Source organism: Elgaria multicarinata, chromosome 21 (genome assembly GCF_023053635.1).
Source record: "Elgaria multicarinata webbii isolate HBS135686 ecotype San Diego chromosome 21, rElgMul1.1.pri, whole genome shotgun sequence".
Lineage (NCBI taxonomy): Eukaryota > Metazoa > Chordata > Lepidosauria > Squamata > Anguidae > Elgaria > Elgaria multicarinata.
The window spans coordinates 10,151,857-10,175,539 of NC_086191.1; the positions used below are offsets into that span (position 1 = coordinate 10,151,857).

A 23,683-nucleotide genomic window follows, 5' to 3' on the forward strand; every position below is an offset into this window, starting at 1 on the left:
AAGATTTAAAACGCTAAAGATACAATATCCCAGGACCTGTTAATTTTTTCTCAAATGCCTGGGAGCAGAGCAAAGTCTGATACTGGCACCAGAAAGATAACAATGTTGATGCCAGGCAGACATCACTGGGGAGAGCTTTCCACAGTTAGGGGCCACCACTGAGAAGATCCTCTGCCTTGTTGCTATCCTCTGAACGTCTCTCTCTCTCTCTGTATGTCTCTTGAAGTATATATGGGCTTGTATGTTACCTCCACTATCAGAGGCATACTGATGTATGTTGGGGACACGACCGAGGGGGTGCTGTTGCACACAAGCCCCACTTGTGAGTTTCCCATTGGGGCATCCGGTTGATCATTGTGTGAACAGGATGCTGGACTACATCCGTCTTTGATCTTATCCAACAGGGCTCTTCCGTTTGTTCTTAGTCCAGAGACGGGTACCCCCAAAGTGGAACGGTCCGATGAATAGGGAGACTTGATGGCATCACACCCGCGTGCGACGATCCAGCAGGAAGGCGGAGGTAGGGGATCGACGGCAGAACCCTCAGCAGCCTCTGGGCCCCAGAAAACGTCCTCCCACTGCCAAGTGCCCCCCTATGTGCAACCAAACCTGTCTTATATGAATTGGAGCATTCACTGTGGGCATTCCTGTCTAAAACAATCAATCAACAGCCGCACTTGGGAGGCGGTTGACGCACCAGAGGCTTAGATGGCTGTAGAAAGCCATGGGACTTTTGGGCCAAGGGCAAACCGTGGCAGGTGGCACAGAGGCCTGGGTCTTAAGCTTCTTACAGCGAAAGAGGCTGATGGGGAGGGGAAAGAGGACTGAGTAATGCGTGGGAATGTGGGTTGGTGGGACATGAGAACACTCAGCTTAGTTGTGCATGCTCTCTCTCTCTCTCTCTCTCTCCCTCTCTCTCTCTCTCACACACACACACACACACACACACACACACACACACAGAGCGAGAGCACTATTGATAATCTGACCACACGTAGGCAAGGACCGAAACAACCACTTGGTGCAGAATTTGGAGCCCTGCAAATCACTGTTTGCATTAAAAAAAAAACCCAAAAAAACAAGCTCCCTGTTCTCTTTGTTGCAGCAAAAAACTTTGCAGTCTTGGCCCTCAGTTCTATTATTCGTTTCCTCCTTTCCACCTTAGCTATCCTAACAGAGTTATTCTGAGGGTAAGACAGGGAGGTCCACGCCATGTATCCACCGCTCTAAGCTCCCTGGAGAGCGGCATGCATGCGATGAAGAAATCCAGAGTTTTCTTAAAACATAGAATATTCACTCTGGCATGAAGCTGCGGCTTTCCTACCACCTCCGGGCTCAGGAATAGTTCTAAAGTTCAAGGCCCTTCTGAAGAATGTTGGCTTGTCGTTAGAGGCAAACTGGCCCAGGGCCAATAGTCATTCAGGCAACCATGACAGGAGCTCAGAGCAGCCTGCTTTACCTATTCATCTGCCCATGTGCCATATTCCATCACTTGCCAACAGTGCCCCTCTGCAATCAACATAGGACACACTGACCAATCTCTACGCAAAATAAATCGACCCAAAACTGACATTAAAAATTGGGAGCATTTTTTTTAAAAAAAAATGGGAGAAATTTTTGATTTCCCAAATCATCTCACTGTGGACCTGAAAGACTGTATCTCTTGTGTTTCATAGTTTCCCCCTTCCCGTTCACAGTGGCCTTGTTCAGAAGACACAGCTTTAGCCATGGTGAATGAGGCTTTTTTGCCTTATTCACTGTGGTTAAAGCTGTGGTTTAAGGTGTCTTCTGAACAGGACCAATGTCTCTCTCTCTCTCTCTCTCTCTCTCTCTGCTAGTTAAGGATCACATCTCACGCATCTGACAAAATGGGCTCTAATCCAAAAATCCATCCACCACAATAAATCTATCCGTTTTAAGGTGGCACAACACTTTGTTTGCTCCAGCAGATTAACCCCCTGGCCCTCTGGAACAGATCTAAAGGGGGGAGGGATTAAGAGCAGAGGTTTCCCCTCTACTCATCTGTTATGGGTCAGCCCCAGTGACTTTTCCGGTTAAGCCTCTAGCACTGGTCCAGGCGCTGAGTCATCTTGACTTACAAAGCTAGAAAAACTCTGGCAAACCTGACACATCGTTTTAACCCACCATGATGACACCTAGGAATTTAAAGTATTTCCCGAACTCTCTAGGAGGTCTCGCTAAGCCCCTAAGTACCTGACACTGGCTCCTCTTCCTCTTCTTCCTCCTCCTCTCTCCCTTCCCATTCAATACGGCATTGTTAACAAAGTCCTTGAGGGTTTAAGCACTATTTACTCCAGATAAAAAACAAATCCAAAATGGTATTGAAAAGGTGACACAAAAAGCAAAGGTAGCAATGTCAACTCTTTAAAAGGTACCAAGAAGCTAGCGGCCTGGCCTGGCCTGGCCTATCCCAAATTTACGGTAGGTGAGTGGCTATTTTCAAGAAAATGTAAAACCGGAGGCATTCCCTATCAAGGAGGAGCCCCTCTGCCTTTGTATCTGTAATTGGGTCACCCCTGATGCAGGAATATTTCTTACCCTCAGGGGCAGCTGCCCACTGTACAAGTCATTGATCTGTTCTTTCTTTCTTTCAGGAGGCAGGCCTGGATCTGACAAGAAACCCGAGTGGAAGAAGGAAAGCCCAGAGCAGCGACTCATAAAGAAACACAGCGGGAAGACTCCTTTGAGGGTAAGTAATTTTCCTGCATTTCCACATCGGAAGGGATTGAAATGCACCCACAACACAGCAAAAACTGACCACGTCCAGTGGAGGTCGGTCGGGAATCAAGGCCAAGCCAGAGTAGTCAATCTCACAGGGATGCGGCCAGCAGCCTCTGTTTATGGGTGGGGGCTTTGGGCTTCTCTTCCTTGCTCAGGATACAGCGACCCTTACGGCGCACGGATTAAGGATCCCTGGCCACGGCCTTTATTAGCACCAAGTGAAACAAAGCTAACCTCCAGCCCATCGCATTCGTTCACATTCCTCCTGTTGCCCCGCTGTTACCTCCCAACACACCTGAAATGCAGACTGCATCCTCCTTGGGGCAGAAGACCATCCGGGGCCCCTGCTTCCAACTGGGACCGCATGGCAAGAGCCAGGTATTTGTGAGAAGGCGGGCGAGAGGAGGAGACAGCAGCAGGGAAAACGCAGGGCCTCAGCATTAATTCACGTCATGTTTTATTCTTCCACAAAGACTGTACAAAATCCATATAAAATTCTGGCATTGGAATAGGCTATGGTTATTATCCAAAAATAATTCCCCAAGGGGGATTCCCTCTGGCCTTATAACTTACACCGGGGGGGGGGGGGGGCAGGGACGCGCCGCGAAGGAGGGAAAGAGCAACGGGGAATATGTACAGTGGGAAAGGAGGGGGGAGCAGGAGGACTGAGGGCGCAGAAAGTCACGTTATTTACAGGATGGGTCGGGCTGGGGAACCCCACGAGATCTCCCCTGCATTTTACATATATATATATATATATACATACACTATCTCACATATTAACAAGCTTTACATGATAACAAAAGGGTAACCCGGAGCGGGGAGCTTGGATCAGGATTCCCTCCGTATTATTATTATTATTATTATTATTATTTCTTTAAAAGCACCAAAATGCATGAGCCTACTCCGCACAAGCCTCCACGGGGGCCAAGTGTGCGGGGAGACTGGAGGAGGAGGGTGGGGGCTGGGGGAGGGAGGAGGGGGCCCCCCGCCGGTCACCGGCTGATGTCCCGGCTGGCGTCCCAGGCTTTGGGGACGGGCTGCAGCTTGAGGCAGTCGAAGAAGGGGTGCTTCAGGGCCTCGGCCAGCGTCAGCCGCTTGGCCGGCTCGTATTCCAACATGCCCTCGATGAGGTCAAACAACTGGTGGTGCTCCTCCGCCTCGGAGGCCAGGTACCGCTGCGGAGAGAAAGCCGTCAGGAGGGCTGGGGGGGAGGAGGAGCTCCGGCGCCCGCCCCCCCAAAGCCATGCGAGCCCAGGCCTTTCCCTAGAGAGGGGCTGGGGCTCAGGGGTCTGCTCGGAGGAGGGAGGGGCCGCTCTTGAAACCTCAAGGGGTAGAATCCAACTTCAGTCGTCGTGAGAGCAGAGCCATTGGAATGAATGGGATTTCAGTTAGTCATGACTAACTGCAGCCACGTCCATTTCAATGCTTCTAAGTTGGGCTTTAGTTGGATTCTACCCAGGGGCGGGATGGAATGCCAAAGACCTTGGAGTAGGTTTGATTTCGGGAGGGCTCCGTGGTCAGCGAAAGGTCCCGCGTTCAACCCCAGGAGTCCCCAGGTTCTAAAAATGCTGGGAAGGCCCTGGAGAACCGCTGCTGGTGGGAGTTGATGACCCCACGCTAGAGAGACCCAGGGCCTGGCTCTGCGTGCAAAAGCTCCCCTGTCCTTCTGTGCTGCCAGGGGCACCGGCCCAGCTGCTCTGCCCACCCCTCGGAGGCCCCCTTAAGCCGGGGCCTGGCTTACCCGGAGCGGCTTGCAGTTTTCCCGCACGTAGCGCCCGGCGGAGGTGTTCTCGTCCCAGTCCAGGCGGCCGTGGTAGAAGTATTTCTGCTTCCTGTAGGGACAAGATGTGACGTTGTTGTTTTGCTTTAACGACCCAGCCACAAACCAAGGGTTCTCGGGGCGGCTTGTTTGAGAAAAATGAGCTACCCCACACAGTTAACAAAGTCACCCTGTGGAAAACGTGCTGCATTTAGATAACGGGATAACCCACGGTTCAACAACAATCCATCGTTGAACCAGTGAATATGGTGGGTAAATGTGTTGTGTGAACCCAGTCCTTACATAAGAGGCAGAAAGATAAGAAGGCAAATACATACAGCCCTTTCCTACCTGGTGCCCTTCAGAGGGTTTTGGACTATACCTCCCATAAGCCCCAGCCGGCATGGCCAATGGTCAGGGATTATGGGAGGTGTAGTCCAAAGCATGCCCTGTGGTCGTAAATCCCTTGCATGGGCATTATTAGCATTACTATTATTATAATTTACATTTTTATACCGCCCAATGGCCAAAGCTCTCTGCCACGTTCTCTTTCTGACCCCAAAAGGAAGGAAGCCTGGCCATCTTTCTAAGCATTTAAAAAAGCGTTACGAACATTGCCAGCCACAGCCAGCCACCCCAAGCACTAAAAAATGCCCCACCTCGTCTTCCTGGTCATCCGCGACGGGATGGGGCCCAGAATCCGTTCCATCATTGCCAGGTGCTCTCTGTTATCGTGGGTCTAGGAAAAAAGCATGTTTAGGCCTTGAAAGACGTTGCGTGAGAGGGGAGCCATGAAGCCCAGAAGACCGCAAGCCTCCCGCTCACCCCCCACCCCAAAGACCTGATCACTTTAACCTTGCATGATCTTTTCTCTTTACAGCTGAGGCGTAACTCCTGCTGGTTCCGTGATGGCGGGTCAGTGCTCAAGAACGCAGCAAGCGCCTGAACAGGATCGGGCCGAGGGACAGCTGGGCCCCCGCATTCTTCCCTGCAAGGATCCCTGAAGCCAGCAGCCACCTCGGGGAGCCCAGCCAGAGACTGGCCAGTGGCCCACTTTACGCCTCAGCCCAGGGCTAGGGAACTGCTGGCCCTCCCCAGGTTGGATTCTAGCAACCCCAGCAAATATAGATAATGGGAGATGTAGTCCAACAAGATGTGTGGGGGGGGCATTAGACCCCCAGCCCCATCTGAGCTCCCCAGAGAGGTCCGCCTGGCGCCTGCACTGTCCTCCTTTCATCGCCAGCGGAAGACCTTTTTATTCTCTCAGTATTTTAACACTTAATTTTAACTTAAATTTAAATCTTACTGTTTTAACTCTGTATTTTAATCTTATATCAATTTTGCTGCGTGGTTTTTATCCTGGTTGTGCTTTTTATACTGTATTTTGTCTTTGTGCTTTTAACCTGTTGGTTGTTTTATTATGGTTTTAATTTTTGTGAACCGCCCAGAGAGCTTCAGCTATTGGGCGGTATAGAAATGTAATAAATAAATGAATAGCCGGTCACTGCTTCGGATGATCCCACCCCAAAAGGGCCCAATGCCATCCAACGAAGGCCCCTTCTAGACTAAGCGCTGGTCGCCAGGAGGCCCTTCGCCGCCCTCCCCTCTTACACGCCCCGCATTCCATTCCTAGCCCCCTTGGGCCCAGCTCCCTTGGCCTGCTGCCTTCTCTGGCTGCCCCCCACAGACACACACACACACACACGCACGCAGGAGCCTTCCTAAACTAGGCCATTCTGCCTGCCAGGCTTTCGGGAGAAAACAGCACCATCCATCAGGCCCACATTAGGAGAGCAGAGGTAGGCAACCTGGTACCTTCCAAATGTTTGGGACGAGAAGTCCCACCATCCCTGACTGCACCCACACTGATAAAGGGGCCTCTGCCTGACCCGCACTCACCTGGAACAAGGTGAAGCCCATGTAGTACTCGAAGATAATACAGCCGACGCTCCAGACGTCGCAGGGCTGGGCCCAACCGAGCTCTGCAACACAGGAGGGATTTCAGCAGTTGCCCCAGAGGCTCGGCTGGCTCGCCCCCACCCACCCCCCGGCCGGTGTCCCGTGAAGGCGTCCTTCCAACCCCCTCCCCCGCCCCTACGCCCACAGCCTCCAGCTGGCGCAGCCGCCCCAAACCAGGCAGCGCCGTGACGCCCACCTAGAATGACCTCTGGCGCCCGATAGTGCCTCGTGGAGACGATGGTGCTGTGGTGCTCGTGGTCGAAGGTGGCGCTGCCGAAATCCACCACCCGGACGGCCGTGTTCTTGACGCTTCGTTCATCTCGCTTCTTGCGGGGAAGGGGATGGGAAAGTGGGGGGGAAGCAGCGGTGAACGGCCCGGGCGAGGCCCCCCCATCCATCGGCCCTGCTCGGCGCTCGCTCCGCTGCCCTCCCGGAGACGGCGTGGAGCGGAGGGGGCCGCTGGGGGGCACACGGAGAAGCCGAGGGAAACGCCGGGCTGCCCGCAGCGCAGGACTCACCTTTTCCAGGTTGTAGGTCATCTCATAATCCGAGTTGACAAAGAGGATGTTTTCGGGCTTGAGGTCTGTATGCGTGAGCTTGTTTTGATGCAGGACTGGGGGCAGAGGTGGGAGGGGAGAGGAAGTTGGATCAAGTCTTGAAAGGAGCCTTGTGTGCAAGATGACACACGTCACGCCAAGAGAGCTCTGCTTCCGGAGTGGGGCAGCCGTCGCCCTTGGCATGAATTCACAGGGTTCTCGGCCTCATCTCCAAAGCCCTGTGCCTGGGGGGGGGGTGTGTGTGGCAGGAAGGGGACAGAGGTGCCCTCGCTCACACACTCGTGGCTCTGAGGAGCAGGGACCGTCAGGCGATAGATCCTAGTAAGGACCTCTGCGCTGAAAACGCCTTTTTAAAAACCAAGAAACGAAGGGGTCCAATTGAACAGAACTCCCTGGCGTCCTGACAGCATTCCCCCACCCACCCTCCGCTCTGCCCTCATTTCCCAGCTTCCAGCACTCACATTCGACAGCTTGGCACACTTGGTAGGCCATATGCCTGATCTGGTGGAGCGGGTAAGGCAAGTAGTTGTTGTCCTTCAGGAAGTCAAAAGTGCTGAGCCCCAGAAGCTCAAAGGAAATGCACATGTGGCCGTGGTAGTCGAACCAATCGTACATCTGCACGCACAGGCTGGAGAAGGGGGCGAGGGGGGGGGAGACATTGGCTATTGGAGAAACAGGTGCGAGGAAGGGGGGGGCACTGCCTCCCCGAATCCCACTCAGAGAGAGAGAGAGAGAAATCACATCAGCAAGAGCGGGGTGGGGGGATGTCTGGCATTATATTTGGAAACTGGGCGGGTTTTGCTTCTCTTTAAAATGGGTTTAACATTAAGAGAAGATCAGTTGCAAATCTGGTGTAGATGATACTTAGAATTTTTTAAAAACGAGGGGAACAAGGACCTATTGGAAGGCTGGTGGTAACGAAGGTGCTTGCTTGCAGATAGGGTGGGGGACACCCTTCCTGGAGGAAGCGCTGGGCTGACATCTCACCTCAGCCTCCACTCGCCTCGGTCCCCCAGACATTGACTCCAACGCCCACAATCCCTGACCACTGCAGCTAGGGCTTATGGGAGTTGCAGTCCAAAGCATCTGGAGGGCGCCGAGTCCACTGGCCCCTGGCTGTGTGTAACGGTTGTTTAACCCCGCTCCCACTGTGCTGAACTAGAGACGGCAAGGCCCTCGGGGAAGAGGCACCTGTCCTCTCCCTCGGTGTCAAGGGCCACGTACAGGGGTGGCGCCACGTTTCTCCACCTGCCATTCAAACAGTTCCAAGATGCCTTAGCCACTTAGCGCAATAAAGCAGCGATAAATATAATCTCCACCAGGTGGCACTGCGCTGAACAGCCTGGATGTCATCGTGCCGGATGGAGCCTGTCTACACATGCGCACACCAGCCCAGAGAAGGTCCAACCTGCTCCGCCCCTCGACCAGATTTGGCGGAGGCACAAAGTACACACACACACACACACACACACACACACACACACACACACACACACCCTCTCTCTCTCTCTCTCTCTGTGCACCCAGATGCACAGCGCCACTCACTTCTCGTTCTCCGGATCCTTCTCGTTGATTTTTTCCAGCACATTGATCTCCAAACGAGCCGCCTCTTTGTACTTCTCCACGTTCTTGATTATTTTCAGAGCCACGCGTGTGTTGCCCCTGGGGAGCGGTGGGGAGGGAGAGAGGCCATCTCAGAATCAAATGGACTTCCGTTTATTCGGCGCGAAAGCCAGCGTGGCACAGCAGTGAAGGGCGCTGTAATACTGGGGGGGACGGGGGGACTTGGGAGACCCGGGATCAGCCATGGGAGCTCACCGGGTGACTTTGGGCCAGCCACCGAGTCTCAGCCTAGCCTACCTCACAGGGTTGTTGTGAGGATAAACACGGAGAGGAGGAGGACCGTGTAAGCCGCCGTGGGCTCCTTGCAAGAGGGGAAAAGGCGGGATATAACGTCACGAATAAACCGTGTTTGCTTCCTTTTTGTGTGTCCAGAATCTACCGCCCATCCGTTTCGCTGGATGACCCCAGTTTCAGCATTTAATTTCAGCCTCGTTTTCATGACTCGCTTGAGCGCCAGGAATGCCACGCAGGTGACCAGGCGGCTCGGCTCGGTGGGGGGAGGCCAGCTCCCCCTCCCCCTCCTCTGCTTGCCCACGCGGTTCCCTTGCTAGCCACGGAGGGGTGGGACGCTCCCCCCTCCTCCGCTCGACAGGAAATCGCCCACTAAGGAGCTCGTAGCCGACGTTCCCACGCTGGCTGCGGAAGGAGAGGGGGCTTCACCTTCCCCGCAGCCAGCAAGGAAATGCAGGCTACTAGCCTCGGGAGACTAGTCACTCATTTTTGCAGGCTAATAAATGTTATGGGCTTATTTACAAGTGTTAAGTCTATTTCATCATGAAGGAGAAGAAAAAAGAAAAAGCCTTCCTATCCACTCCCCCCCCCTTAATACCATGTATTGTTTTATACACGTCTTACTACGCCGCCTGTTATCACGTCACCCTCCTTGGTCACCTTTTGTCTAAACTAGCCCCAAATGCTGCTTTTCTTTTTTTTCCTTTTCCTTTTTTTGCCCTGCCACCGAATTCCCAGAAAGCCAGGAGTGGGGGAAACTGCAGCCTTCCGGATGCCGTTGGACTAACAGCTCCCATCATCCCTGGCCCACGGCTGGGTTAATGGTTGTTGGGAGTCCAGTAACATCCAGGGTTTAAGCTGCCGTAGGACTCCATTGGCCACATTTCTCGAAACAGGCTGGGCCAGCTACCGCCTCCGAAAACCCCGCCGCCCCGTCCCTCCCCACGCCGGTTCGTTTACCTGCGGTGGTCCACGCACTGCACCACCCGGCCAAAAGTCCCTTCCCCGAGGGTGCTGACGATCTCATCTAAAAAGGGAGAGAAACAGAAAAGGACAGGGGGGCGGGGGGGAGAGGACGGCGTGAGAGGGGGGCGCGGTCTCCAAATGAAGCACCTCGCCACATACCACCACAAAGTCTGCCTTTGTCAGCTCAAGGAGCCGGCTTCCGAGCAAGCTAATAAAACCCCTGCCGCTTTGGGGTAATACGGGAAGATACCGGGGGATTGGGAGGGGGAGGGTCTTTAAAGAAAATAAAGGGAAGAAAAGACGGTCACGGTTTTGTTTTTAAAAAAGAAACACTGCAAAGAAAATCAAGAAAGGAACAGGACGGGGGGGGGGAAGCTAAGAGAATGACTGCGTGACTGTGGCGGGAGTTTAACTAGAGACTAGATTATGTTACGATTTGGCTGTACATCTTTCTTGAAGCCAGTCGCCGACGTGGTAGACGAGGTGGCCTTCAGCGTCGTCTTCCACGCTCTTGGCTCTCCTGCCGCTTTGTTGACTTCGCTGCGAGGGGGGGCCCGAGGCGCAGAAGGCGGCCGGAGCGGGGAAGGTTTTCGTGTTTCATTCGTTCATTCGCCCGGCCAACCGGGGGGCGTTTTCAAACCAGCGAAGGAAGGGCAAGCCAGCCAGCCAAGCGTCACCCGTGGAAACGGTAGGGCCGTGGCGGATTGGAGGAGGAGGAAGAAGGAGGGACGATGGTTCCCAGGCCCAATTCATACGGCACAGAGGCGCATATAGGTATATAAAAACGATAAGGGATATTGCAAGGGGGGGAAAAAACGTCAAGATAACAAACACTAGCTCAGGATTTAAGTTATTTACTTATTTATTTATTTTTAGAAAAAGGTATTGTCAAAGAAGAAGAGAACGTCTCCTGCAAACAGACCCACCTAAGGCAGCGCGGAAGGACGGGGCAGAGGAATGGATGACGGGTGAGGACCCCCCGGGCAGAAGCTGAGAGACCGTGGGAAAGGGAGGGGCTTGACTCGAAGCATCCCCCAACCAGATGGGTCATTGGCAAGTGGTGAAAGCTGCCCACAGCAGCCGGGCCTGGCGCCAGTACTCGGCACGGCTGGGCAAACAACAGGGCCCAGGAGGGACCCACCGAGGCTGACCCTGGTCATGGGCCTCCCGGTTTCCTTTTCTTTCCATGTGTTGACTAGGATAAGCTGTGGGCACACTGCAAAGCGCCAGCCAAGGCTACAGCTGCCCATCTTTCCCATTTCCCCAAAATTTCTCCCCGAGTTCTCAGGAGATGATAAATAAGGCTGGAAGACACACCACCACATTGGCATGAGCTCCTTCCACAGATCGCTCTAACCACTGCCCCTCATTCTAGCTAGGCTAGGCCAGCATTTCCCAAACCGTGCTCCAGGGGACTTGGCAATTAACGGCTCCAGAGTCTAAAGCGCCCATCCATAGAGGGCCGAGTCTGCTTGCTGTCTCTCTGCGTGATTTGCTGCTCTGGCCGTGCCTCCTTCCAGTGAGCCTCTGCTTGGATCTGGGTGTGGCGGGGTCACTACGCCATTCCCAAGGCAGAGGTGCAACAGGAGTTACTGCTCTCATCTGAGGCTACTGCATGAGTCACTGCTCTGGCTTTCCAACCAGGCGGCATGCCCAGAACAGAAATGCACCCAGGAAAGCAAGCTTTTCAGCTTTTCCAAGATAAAGAAATGCTGACGCTTGCAGAGTCTAGAAGCAAACTTCTTCCAGGTGCAAGAAGGAATTACGCTCCCAGTTTTAATGCAGGGAAAGATGTGTGCGCTGGCTATTAAAAGTTTGGGAAACCCTGGGCCAGGTTGTACAATAGTAGCCACATCTTGGAAAGGGATGGGAGAGGCGCCCTTCCCTGGCAGCGTCCTCACGCGTGAATCGCTCTGCAGCAGGGGGCTGGCCCACCCCAGGAGGACTTTATACAGGAGTACCGGCTGGCACCCCTTTGCCCTCGGGCAAGGGGATGCCCACCAGCCTCCAACAGGCTCTCCCTTGCACTGGGTAAGGGAACAAGCGGACAACTTTTCGTAGCAAGGACAAAGAGAAGCTGGGCTAGGAAGCCCAAGCTGATATTTGCGGACAATCCCCGCCCTCGAGTACGACAGATTCATTCAACGGAACGAAGTGGTGGTCAACGGGGTGCCCTTCTCCCACCCACTCACTTCCCCCCTTAGGCAATGCGTGGCCCTCCAGCTGTTTTGGCTTAGCACTGCCACCCTCCCTCACCGCCGGCTAGGCTGATGCGAACAGCAGGCCCAAACAGCTGGAGAGTCACAAGTTGCCTGCCCCTGTGAGCGCTGTAACCCGGAACAGCCTGCCTCTACCGGGTGCTCCCCCAGATGGTTTGGACTGCGACTCCCAACACCCCCCCAGCCAGCATGGCCAGTGGCTGACACAGAAGCTTCCCAAACTAAAGCCTAACCCTCTTCTTCCTTGCGCTTACACCGAGAGGATTCGAACTCACTCCTGGTTCTATTGGGCAGCTACTGCTAGCAGCACTGGGCAAGACGGAGCCACACTGGACTCCGCCTGCAGCAGCTTCATACACTGGCAGGGAGCGGCAGCTCCGTGGGAAAGCTCCGGGTTCAATTCTGGCGTCTCCAGGAGGAGAACCCCCAGCCAGCCAGCCAGCCAGCGCAGAGCTAGACGGACTAACAGCCTGGCTCAGTATCAGGCAGCTTCTTGTGTTCCTATTTAAAACTGCCATGAGGACTAGAACCCTACTTTCCACCCTTTTGGAAACCCTGGAGCGCTGCCGCCTTCCTGCGTGAACCATGCTGAGCTACGTGGATCCACAGCTGGACTGGGATCAAGGAGCATCCCGTGTCCCTATAGTTAGGGGGAAGGTCCTCTGCCTTGCCCACTGCCAATCAAAATGGACAACACCGGGCTAGACGGACAGGCAGACTGACAAAGAGCGAGGCGCCTTCTTAGACTCCATGCGCCTGCAGGTGGCCAGGTGGCCATTCCCGATGGGCTTGCAAACAGTAAAGGACAATTCCAGGCCCCGGCGGTCATGTTCAGACTCCGGAGCCAGCCTAGAGCCTTTGGCGTGCTGTGGCAGAGAAGTTTAAGGGGGGGGGCATATTTTGATGCGTCAGTCCAACCTCGACACGGATTTGTTTCAGCCCCCGGCAGCAGCTTAAGTGGCTTGAAAGGGGGTGCAGGTTTCCCACCCACCCCCAATTCTAAAAGGTTGAAATATGCGGAGTTGGCCTCGCTCACCTCTACAATGCCCCCCCCCCCGAGAACTGAAATTTAATTCAGCCTTTGGAGGCCCTGCACTCCTGGTCTGAACACAGCAGCAGCCTGCAATCCACCTTTGCCCAAAGCCAGGGAACGGAGCAATCTGGGACGATCTACGGAGAGGGAGGCAGCAAACCTAGGGCCGCCGATCGAACGGGCATTTCTCTCCCTGGCTTATTAAAAGCAGCATGAGGGCAGCCCTGGAACAGAAGCCGGCCCCGGGATGACGCCGGTGACCCCAAAGCCTCGAGAGAGAGCGTTTCCCGTTCCCCCGGCAGGCACCAGGCGGCTTTTGGAGGTCTCTGCGTACCCAACTCAGTACCAAGAAGGAGGCGGAGGAGCCGGCAATGACTCACCGAGGAGGAACGGGTGAAGGAGCGGCTACGGCGGCGTCTCTGCCGCCGCTTCCGCCGGCTGCTCTTGTAGCTGCGGTAGCTGGCGTCCCGGGAGCGCTGGTACTCGTAGGAGTGGTATTCCGGTTCGTAGTAGGCGTCACACCGCTCGCGGCTGTAGCCGTCTCGCCGATAGCCGTCGCAGTATCGCCGGTCGTAGGCGCGACGGTCGGACGAGTGGTCATCATAGCTGGGACAAGGGCGGAGGGGGAAATGTGGTGGTCAGGTGGAGGAGCAGAGGCGAAGGAAGGATCCAGGGCAGGGCCCACTGCACCCTCTGACCTGCTGCTCACGCCTGGCTCTCGGGGACCTGAACGGATCCAGGGCCTCATGAAACTTCAGAGGGACAGCTTAGCTTTCTCTTCCCTCCTTCCCTGCCAGAAATTACTGCAGCTGCACTGCTTACATTTCATGACCTACTGGGCCCCCACTATTTACAGTTTTCCTCTGTACAGTGCGCATATATAGCCACAGTTAGCTGAAGAGTCCCTCTGTTATGCACTGGATGTAGCAGGCTCCGGCCCGTGAAAGCTTACGCTGCATCCCACCAGGCTAGCATTTAAAGTGCCACCGGATCTCTTCTTATAGAGGCTCTAACACCAACAACATCTACCCTTCTGGAATCCCTCAAAACATCACCTAGACCCGAGCCAGGCCTCGTCTGCAGGCTTACAATCTCTCTTCAGCTGCCTGCCTCAGGAACTCAAAGCGCAGCCAAAGCAACGAAGGAACACACAACAGCCGTGTGTAGAACCTCAAGCCTGCGAGCCAAAGCCAGCCAGCCTGGCGGCTCAAGCCAGCCCCCGCCCTCGGCCCGCTGCAAATGGCCCCGCCCCCATCCACGCCCCCTTTTGCCCCACCACTTGGTGGTTTTCCTTGCCTTTGCACATTTTTACGCCTGTTCTAGAAGGCTGGAATTCCTCTCTCCTCGGGGCTTAGTAACCAGCAGTCAAAAGCCTTAAGCTAAGGTACGTTGGTCCTTGGGGTATTTGGGGCCCGGCTGTTTGCCCCGTCTTGCCTTTGGCCCCGCCCTCCACTGGAATGTGGTGACCCAAAGCTTCTCGGACGCGGAATCTGGCTCCCGGGCTGAAAGAGGCCTGAAAGCCCCAGCGTGCAGAGCGCATCCCGGAGGACCTCTGAGCATCCCGGGGTCTCTGCTGAACATCCCCTCGGCAGCAAACGCTGCTCTCGTTCCGGGCAGTGCATCCAATGCCCCCTCAGCACATACACCCACCCACGCCAAAGGCAGGGCCGTAAGCTGCCGGGGGGGGGCTCCTCCTCCCCCTTCCAGCTCCGCCTCTCGCACCTTCGCTCACCTTCGCGATCGGACGTGATCGCTGTCTTCCCTGCGGTGCCGCCGCTCGCTGCTGTTCGACCGCGAGCGACTCCGCCGCCGCTTTTGCTTGCGTCCCCTGTAACGCTCGTGGGAGCTGCCCCGGCTGCTGCGTTCCGAGGAGCGGAAGCGCCTGGAGTGAGGCATCTGCAAGGGAAGAGGGAAGGGTGAGAGCGGGCGGCCTGGAACGGCGGAGCCTGAAGGCGCTGAGCGGCGGATCAGGGTTAACAGGAAGGGGGAGCACGTATTGCACTGCGGGAGCCGTTGGGGGCAGGCGTGTGCACAAGAGTGGCGGAAAAGATGCTCCCAGGCAGGAAAAGCCCCCTGAACACAGACTGAGCTACTGCTAGGCATGCTCTCGAACCTCAGGTCAGCCTCCTGCCATGACACGGACTCACCATCAAAAGTGCCATTTCACAGACCGTACAAACCTTCCGATCCGGAGGTCTCTGAGCCTTTCGACAGTTCCAGCCCATGCTCTCTGCTGCCTTAGGGTGGCTGTTACAGAACCACAGAATAGGAGAGTTGGAAGGAACCTAGAAGTCCAACCCCAGGAATCCACCTTAAAGCATCCCTGAGCAATGGCTGAAGAGTCAACATTACCCATATGCTATCATGCAGTGGACACATAAAGGCTCTGATCCTGGATGCAAAAGTGGCCAAAATCTCAACAGGGGCTTTGGCAAAGACCTCTCTGGAATATTAAACAATGGTTTGAAGTTGGCTTGATAAACTGGTTTATTCTAAAGCTGTTAACCAGAGTTTCCTGTTTCATCCAAACTGGGAAACCACAGTTAGGAGAAGGCTTCCTGGTTGGCTTGCTGATTCGCACAAATGGAATGAAAAAGAAGGTCCCAGGTTCAAAAATTCCTGTCTGAAACCCTGGACAGCCACCGTCAGTCAGTGGCCCCATTCACATGTAACTACTAATTATAGCTTAAGCAAACAATAATTAGTCGGGGCCCTGAGTATGCTGCCTCCTGCCAACTCATCACTTCTGCTTTGCATCAGCTTTCAAAAACATGTTCCTGGGCCGTTTGATGTGACGTGTGAACCCAGAGCTCTGGGTTTAAACTTATCTGTTCTTGGATTGAAATTCTGGGTTGTTTGTTGACTAAACTACAATGCTGTTTATATTATTAATGCTTATAACAACATCATCCCTGCATTCAATCACAACACTATGCCACGGTTTATATTAACCATGGTTTGTTGCTTTTGCCATGAATTGTCTTGCAGATGAGCAAGCAAAGCATAGCTTGTTCTCCCTATTTCTGGTTTCTTTCTCTCCCGCACGTTTTGCCAACCTTCCGAGCGGTTTTCATCTTCAGGTTGCTCTTGCCGGGCCCCATGTTCCAGAGCAGGCAGCAGCACAAACAAGCCAGGGATAAGCCACAGTTCAGCCATCATAAGCCATGCTTTAAACAAGCTAGAATTTATACAACTAACAATGCCTTCTATTTGTGGTTTATAGCTGGTTAGTAAACCATGAATTGTTAGCAGAGCTGTGTTCAGAAACAACAAGACAGATTTCAACAAGCCACACAAGAGCCAGCATCCTCCCGCAAAGAGCTACCCTGGTGCATTTCATGTACACCAATCGTGATGTACATATTAACACTGCTAATGTTATTACTGTCATTATCAACTATTATTTATTACTACTAACAGCCAGAAAGCATGGGCCTCCTTCCTAAAGACCTGCTGTCACCCGCTTCTTGTACATTCATGGCACTGCAAATATTACTTAGTTATTAACTATGCTAATATGATTGTCAAATAATAATAATAGGATAAGAAGACACTTCCTCTTCCAAAGAACAGCCCTCATCACTTATTTAATGTACAGTAACAGTGCTTCAGATATATTATGAAGCAGAACTGTTATTTTTAACTGGATACCGTTGTTTTTATACTGTTGGTTTTATGTTTTTAATGGTTTTTAAATTTTGTGTACTTTTTAATGTTCACTGTTTTTAACTTTTGTAAACCGCCCAGAGAGCTTCGGCTATGGGGCAGTATATAGATGTAACAAATAAATAAATAAATAGTTTGCGCCGTTATTAACAATTAACGCTAATAATAACACAATGATGAATAAGACAGCAAGCATCGTAGAAGCGTAAGATCTCCCTTCAACGCTCCTCTTCTTTTGTCTAATGATGAGACTGCAAAGCTTCAGGGCAGGGGACCCTTTAGGTTTTGTTATTATTTATTCTGCATAGCACCTAGCTGAGCACATAATCATTGGGTACCCTTTACAAATAAATGATAATGAAGCATATGGTATGACTACACTGCTAACAAGGCCACTGTTATCATTAATATCAATATCACTAATAAAAGAGAACCAGGATTCCTTCTCGAGAACTGTTCTGCTTACCCAATTCATGTACAATGATGGTGCTATCCATATTATGATTAGAGTTAAATAGTGTAGTAGCGCTGTCACTATTATTAATAATAACAGTACTACTAACACACAGCTAGCCCCTTCCTATGAGGTATTACGCTTTTCATCCATTTCACATACAATGATGGTGTTACATGTAGGCCTGGTTCAGACAACACGCTAAACCGTGCTGCTGCTTATCCACAAAATGTTAACGGAATGCATTGACCATTTTGTGGTTAAGCAGCATGGTTTAGCGTGTTGTCTGAACCAGGCCACTGAAGAATTACACTGTTAACAGTGCTGATTATAATCCATAATAGACACTAATAATAGAAGAGAGCTAAATGCCTCCCCTACTGATCATCACTCATTTTATGCACAATAATATTACAACCACACTATTTAACAATGAGAATATTATTAACGATATTAATAATGACAGCCACTAATAACACAAATGAAGAAGAAGCAATCAGCTTCCTCCCCTGAAGAGCTTCTCCAGACACCTCTGACTGAATAACCGTGTGGCAGATATTTTTGTAAGCCGTCCTGGGAGGGCTTCTGTGCCAAAAGGCGACCAAGAAATGTTTTAAATAAATAAAAATTAAATAAATACACTGTTAACAACAGAGAATTTTGGGGCAACTTAAAGACTAACTAATCAATTCTGGCATAAGCTTTTGCAAAACACAGGTCACTTCATCAGATGCATGGATTTCAGGTATATATACAGGGGAAGTAGAATTGTAAACAGTGAAGTTAGAAAGAAATTAAATGCAGGTACTGTATATGTACCCGAAGCGCTCCACGCCATCTGATGAAACAGACTACAGTAGGCCGGGAAAGCATATGCCAGAATAAACTGGTTAACCTTTAAGGTGCCACAAGACTTTGGCTGCTCTCTGGAAACTATTAATGATGATAGAGCACTGGTTGTTAATAACAACATTAATAACACTAATGAAAGAGAGGATAAACCAGCCTCCACTGAAAAGCTGCCCTGGTCACCCGTCTCCCCTACACTAATGGTGCTGCATATATTAGGATTACATTATTAACGACTTCCAGAGGGATAGCCGAGTTGGTCTGTGGCAGCGAGGACAAGGAAGTGTTTTGAGGCACCTTGAAGGCAAACAAATTTATTTTGGCAGAAGCTTTCATGGACGTTGGCCACATCATCATATGCAATTAACAATGGCACTGCTGCTGTGGTTTTAATATTAAGAATAGGCATTAGGGGCAGCCAACCAGCCCTCTCCCCTAAAGAGCTAACCTAGCCCCCCCTCCCACACACACACACACCCTCCCCTACCGTAATGGTGTTGCAGATATTAGAATTGTACTATTGCACTTATTAGAATAATTATGAATATAAATGCAGGGGAGTCAGCCAGACAGAGGAGTCTCCCCTGTCCTGGTCACTCCCCACCCCCACCCTCCCCTACAACAGGGGAAGGCAGCCAGGTGCCCTCGAGATGTTTTGGACTACAACCTGTACCAATCCCTGTCCACTGGCCGTGCCAACAGCGGTGGATGCAAGCGGCAGCCCAAAACATCTGGAGGGCACCTGGCTGCCCAGCCCTGCCCTGCCCGGATGGTGCTGCATATATTAGGATTGGCCTATTAATAACAGGAGAGCGGAGGCTGTACATCAGAGTAGTAGTGAAAGAAGAGGGCAGCAGGCCTGCTCCTCTTCCCCCTCCCCTGAAGACATGATCTGGTCACCAGACCCCCAGGCTGGGCTGCTCCCCAAACTCCCCTGCCCCATTCCTCCCAGCCCCCCTGCTCCATTCCTCCCAGCCCCCTCCCCAATTCCTCCCAGCCCCCCTGCCCCATTCCTCCCAGCCCCCTCCCCAATTCCTCCCAGCCCCCCTGCCCCATTCCTCCCAGCCCCCTCCCCAATTCCTCCCAGCCCCCTGCTCCATTCCTCCCAGCCCCTCCCCAATTCCTCCCAGCCCCCCTGCCCCATTCCTCTCAGCCCCCCTGCTCCATTCCTCCCAGCCCCCTCCCCAACTCCTCCCAGCCCCCCTGCCCCGTTCCTCTCAGCTGCCCTGCCCCATTCTTCACACCCTCTGCTCCCCCCTGCCCTACCCGGGGAAGGGGCTCTCCCCCCCAATGCCCCTCCCCCCTGGACCTCCCCCCACGCGCACGCGCGCTCCCGCACCCTCTTGGCCGCCAGCCCGGTGCGCTTGTCCCACAGGAAGTCCGTCTTGGCTATGGGAGGGGGGGGCGCAGGAGCCTCTCCTTCTCCCCCCGCCCGTGCTTTTTCTCCTTCTTCTCCTCCTCCTCCTCGAACCCAGGGACGGAGGCAACTGCGCTGGGAGCTGCTCTGAGGAACGGGCGAGCTGTAACGCGCATGCGCCGCCGCCGCCGCGCGCACGCGCCACATACGGTCCGGGCGTCAGAATGCGTCGTGAGGTTACAGGAGGGGAGGGGAGCAGGAGGACCACAGAGATAGGAAGGACAGCGATGCAAGAGAGACACAGCCGGTGGCCTGGATAGAGAGCTTCCGGGTTTTGCATCGCAAGCGCTCTTCCGTTTAGGCGCAAGAGCAGAGAGTCTTAAAGATAGAACTTGCAATCCATGCTGGCCGCGGATGATCGGAGACGTAGTCCAACACACGGCCACGCTGGCTGCGGATGATGGGATATGTCAGAAACATCCGAAAGGCGTCCATTTGGATCGTCTACGGCGCAAAACGCATCCAATCCTCAGTTGGGTGGAAATGTAGGTATATAGATAAATACACTGCATATGGAGGTCAAGGGCTACGGACTCTCGTACCCAGTTTCTTTGGTTTAAGATTGGGAAGGGAGTACGGCAGGGCTGTATACTCTCACCTTACCTATTCAACTTGTACACAGAACACATCATGCGACGTGCTGGGCTTGACGAATCCAAGGCTGGAGTTAAAATCGCAGGAAGAAACATTAACAATCGCAGATATGCAGATGACACCGCTTTGATGGCTGAAAGCGAGAAGGAGCTGAGGAGCCTTATGACGAAGGTGAAAGAAGAGTGCAAAAGCTGGGTTCCAGTTAAACCTCAAAAAAACCAAGATTATGGCAACCAGCTTGACTGATAACTGGCAAATAGAGAGAGAAAACGTGGAGGCAGTGACAGACTTTGTATTTCTGAGCGCAAAGATTACTGCAGACGCTGACTGCAGCCAGGAAATCAGAATATCATCCATCCATTTTGCCCTAAGTGTGATTCAATTGTGTATGTTGCGTTTAATCTACACTGCAAGCTGCACTGGAAGTTCTTTCAGTCGAAACGACGGATAGAAATATTTCAATTAAATAAATAAGTAGTGTTATTGAACTGCAAATAGTATAATTTCCAGCGGGGTAGCCCTATTCGCCTGATGCAGTAAAAGCACCTTAAACCACAATAATATGCACGTTTAGACTCCCAACACGCCCCTGTCCAAACGTCTTTAGGATTGCGCCTTTATACACTGACTAATAATAATAATAATAATAATAATAATAATAATAATAATTTCTTGCCCTCCTCTCCATTTTGACCGATAAACTATAAAATACGAAATACTCAATTAAAACATAATATACATTGTTAAAAACATCCTAAAAAAATCCTCAAAACATTTTTTAAAAATAATTTAATATGGCATGGCAGCTTTCCCTAACCTGATGCCCTCCAGATGTTTTGGACTCAACTCCCAGCAACCCCAGCTGGCATAGCCAATAGCCAGGAATGCTGGGAGTTGTAGTCCAAAATGTCCTGCGAGCACCAGGTTGGGAAGGTTGGCGTACCCATTTTTGGACTAAATCAAAAGTTCAAAGTGTGTGTGTGTTACTTAATTTTCTAACTCTATGGGACAGGCAGGACGCATGCGTCGTGGCAAACCACCGAATAGCCGAGGTAAAGCACAGCAAGGGAGCGGGGGCACGTGACCTCCTCCTCCGCTCGCTCTCGCGGCCGAGGAAAGGGAACGAAAGGATATGGAGGGGGCGGGGCAAATCCACAGCCGCGCCCCCTGCAAAAAAAACAAAAGCCCAGCAAAAGACACGTGGTAGATTACCCTTCATGCTTGCTGTTCTATGCATCCGTCCCGAGGAGAAGTTCCACTGAACTCCATGGCGGATTTAATAATAACACCAGGATTATTATTTTTTAAAAAAATTGAAGTATTTTCATAGCGATCCTCAGCCGTTTATGTTTCAGTCAATAAATCAAGTCAGTTCCTTCCTGGAGGCTTCCACTCTAAAAGGGCAAGGCACACAAGGAAAAAGGGATGAGGAGGGAAGAGGGGGAAAATTAAATAGCCCTTCAAGGAGGGCCAGTGGAGTGGCCTTGCTTTCCCTCACCTCTTTCTTTGAACAGCAGCCTGCTGGGATGGCTGATGGTGGTGACACCGATGACAACAACAACACAACAGCAAGAACAATAGAAATGATGATACTACTTAAACATATTGAGAATCAGGCACTTGTTCTGGAGTAAACTAACGTCCCACTGGGTTTTACTTTGGAATAAGCCTTCATCCCAAATGGGTTCCTATCTCCCAAATGGGCTCAGCATGTTAGAGAGCTCCTTTACAGTTCTGACTGAAACCCAGGCTGGAGGCTCTTAATTCTCATTGAAATAGGAGCTAGAAGCCCCTTGATCATGGTTTGTTCTATAAAGGTGGAAGGTAGGTATGTCTAATAAAGCATAAATAATGGATACGTTTTGATTGATTGATGGGTGGGTGGATTGACTTGATTTCATGAACACCTCCCCTTGAAGAAGTCCCAAGGGTGGCTTGCAAAAAGTTCATGTTGCAATAAAATGAATCAAAACTAAAACACAGAAACAAGCAAATTAAAGCCCCTCGACTGAAAAGCAGTTGGTGGGATTAAAGGCAATGCACAGTGGCTTAAAAAGCCAGGGAAAGTGGTGTCTCTCTCTGTGTGTGTGAGTGTTTTAAAAAAAGGTCTTTGCCTGGTTCTCAAATGACATCAAGGTTGGCACCAGGGGCCACCACTGAACAGGCCCTTTCTGCTATAGGCACCCCCCAAACCACAGATGGCAGGGGACGTCTGAGAAAGAGTCTCCATTTAAGACATCAGGGCAGAACATCAGGCCAGCGGCCAAACCCAGCCAACCTGGGATGGAAATTCCGCCCTCCATTTTCCCCAGATGGCCACGCCCCTTCCTTTGGCCACTGATGGCTTTTATGCGGTTCCCCCCTCCCATTCTAAAAGGTTGAATTGCATCTCTGAAGGATTAGTTACAAGCAGTAAGAGCTTTAAATTAAAATATGCTGGCGTCTTTGTCCCCCAAAGCATCTGGAGGGCACCAGGCTGGGGGAAGCTGCAGCCTACAACAAAAGGCTGAAAGAGAGAAATGGACTTGTATAAAACAGACTCATGAGCTCGGAGGAATTTATGCCACACTCCGAAAGATAATGTAGCAGAATGATAGATACATGGAAAACATGTATTTAACGTTCCACAAACAATGGTTTTGCTGAGATTTTGGTTAAGCGTAGATTTTTATATTATCTTCTGGTTGTGTGATTAAATATAGGAGTAAAGGGTATTTATAAAGTTTTTGGCCTGTATATTTGTGGTATGTGTGTGTGTTTTTAATGGGAATCCTCAAATGGGCAATAATAAGAATAAGAATAATATAATGAGGGAAAGAAGGAAGGACTAGCGTCTATTAGGGCAAAATACAGGAAATAAAAGAAAAAGGACGAGAGACCCCCTTCCTGAATGGAGGATCGGAGGAACCTGGGGTTCTCTATTTATTTATTTATTACATTTCTATACCGCCCAATAGCCGGAGCTCTCTGGGCGGTTCACAACGTCTCTAGACGTTGTTGGCCTGCAACTCCCGTCATCCCTCCCCGTTCGCTATGCTGGATAGAGCTGATGGGAGTGGCAGTCCATCCAGCTCTGTCCCCAAACCTGGTCTCTGGCACCACATCCCTCATTTAAAACGAACCACAACAACTCCAACTCACTGATTCCTCTCTTCCCACCTCACTCCCTCATTCTCTTTCCCACGTGGGAGCCCACAGCTGGGATCCCACCCCCGCGCCCCACTCCCAGCTCCGAGGGGTGGGGACGCTGTTCCGTCAGGTCCTCCCCCCCCCCCCGCCCGCCTGCCCTCCAACCAGAACCGGTCGCGATCTGCCGGCTGGCGCTAGGTGGCGCCGCCGCCTCGCTGAGCGCCCCCCCCACCGGTCTCCCCCCACCCCTCCAACCCACCCCCACCGCACCCGACGAGCTCGGCTCCCAGGGCCGCCCGCCTCTGCGCGCTTGTGTTGTGTGCGTGTTCGTGTGCGCCTTGCCCGGCCGCGCCTGCGAGGATGGCGCTGGGGCAGCCCGGCTGACGTCTCCCCGCTCCCCCCGGGCGTGAGCGCAACAGGCTGGCCGCCCCTGCGCCTTCCGGGGGGAGGCCATGAGCAGCGGCCCGTCGTCACCCCGCTGC

General features: G+C 52.3%; 1 protein-coding gene across 3 annotated transcripts; it reads right to left on the reverse strand.

Moving 5' to 3' along the window:
* Positions 1 to 3,182: 3,182 nt before the first annotated feature.
* Positions 3,183 to 19,564, reverse strand: CLK2 (CDC like kinase 2). 3 transcript variants are annotated; one of them, XM_063146096.1, is made up of 13 exons: positions 19,401 to 19,564; positions 14,825 to 14,988; positions 13,473 to 13,698; positions 10,287 to 10,380; positions 9,835 to 9,901; positions 8,566 to 8,682; positions 7,482 to 7,648; positions 6,982 to 7,076; positions 6,660 to 6,786; positions 6,404 to 6,486; positions 5,164 to 5,243; positions 4,487 to 4,577; positions 3,183 to 3,920 (listed from the first exon to the last, which is right to left on the reverse strand). In XM_063146096.1, the coding sequence occupies exons 2-13, from the start codon at positions 14,986 to 14,988 to the stop codon at positions 3,738 to 3,740; spliced, it is 1,494 nt and encodes a 497-aa protein (XP_063002166.1). In that variant the 5' UTR covers positions 19,401 to 19,564; the 3' UTR covers positions 3,183 to 3,737. The 3 variants fall into 3 exon arrangements, with proteins under 3 accessions (XP_063002166.1, XP_063002165.1, XP_063002164.1); XM_063146095.1 differs by having other exon boundaries at positions 6,660 to 6,789; XM_063146094.1 differs by having other exon boundaries at positions 6,660 to 7,076.
* Positions 19,565 to 23,683: the final 4,119 nt, after the last annotated feature.

What these genes read in the sequence shown, in the direction of transcription:
- CLK2 (XM_063146094.1), bottom strand. Translation starts at nt 14,988, where the DNA reads ATGCCTCACTCCAGGCGCTTCCGCTCCTCGGAACGCAGCAGCCGGGGC. An exon ending in AAGGATCCGGAGAACGAGAA is followed by an intron (nt 7,649 to 8,565) that starts GTGAGTGGCGCT and finishes CCCCTTCTCCAG; the next exon opens with CCTGTGCGTGCAGATGTACG. An exon ending in CGGATGACCAGGAAGACGAG is followed by an intron (nt 4,578 to 5,163) that starts GTGGGGCATTTT and finishes TTGTCCCTACAG; the next exon opens with GAAGCAGAAATACTTCTACC.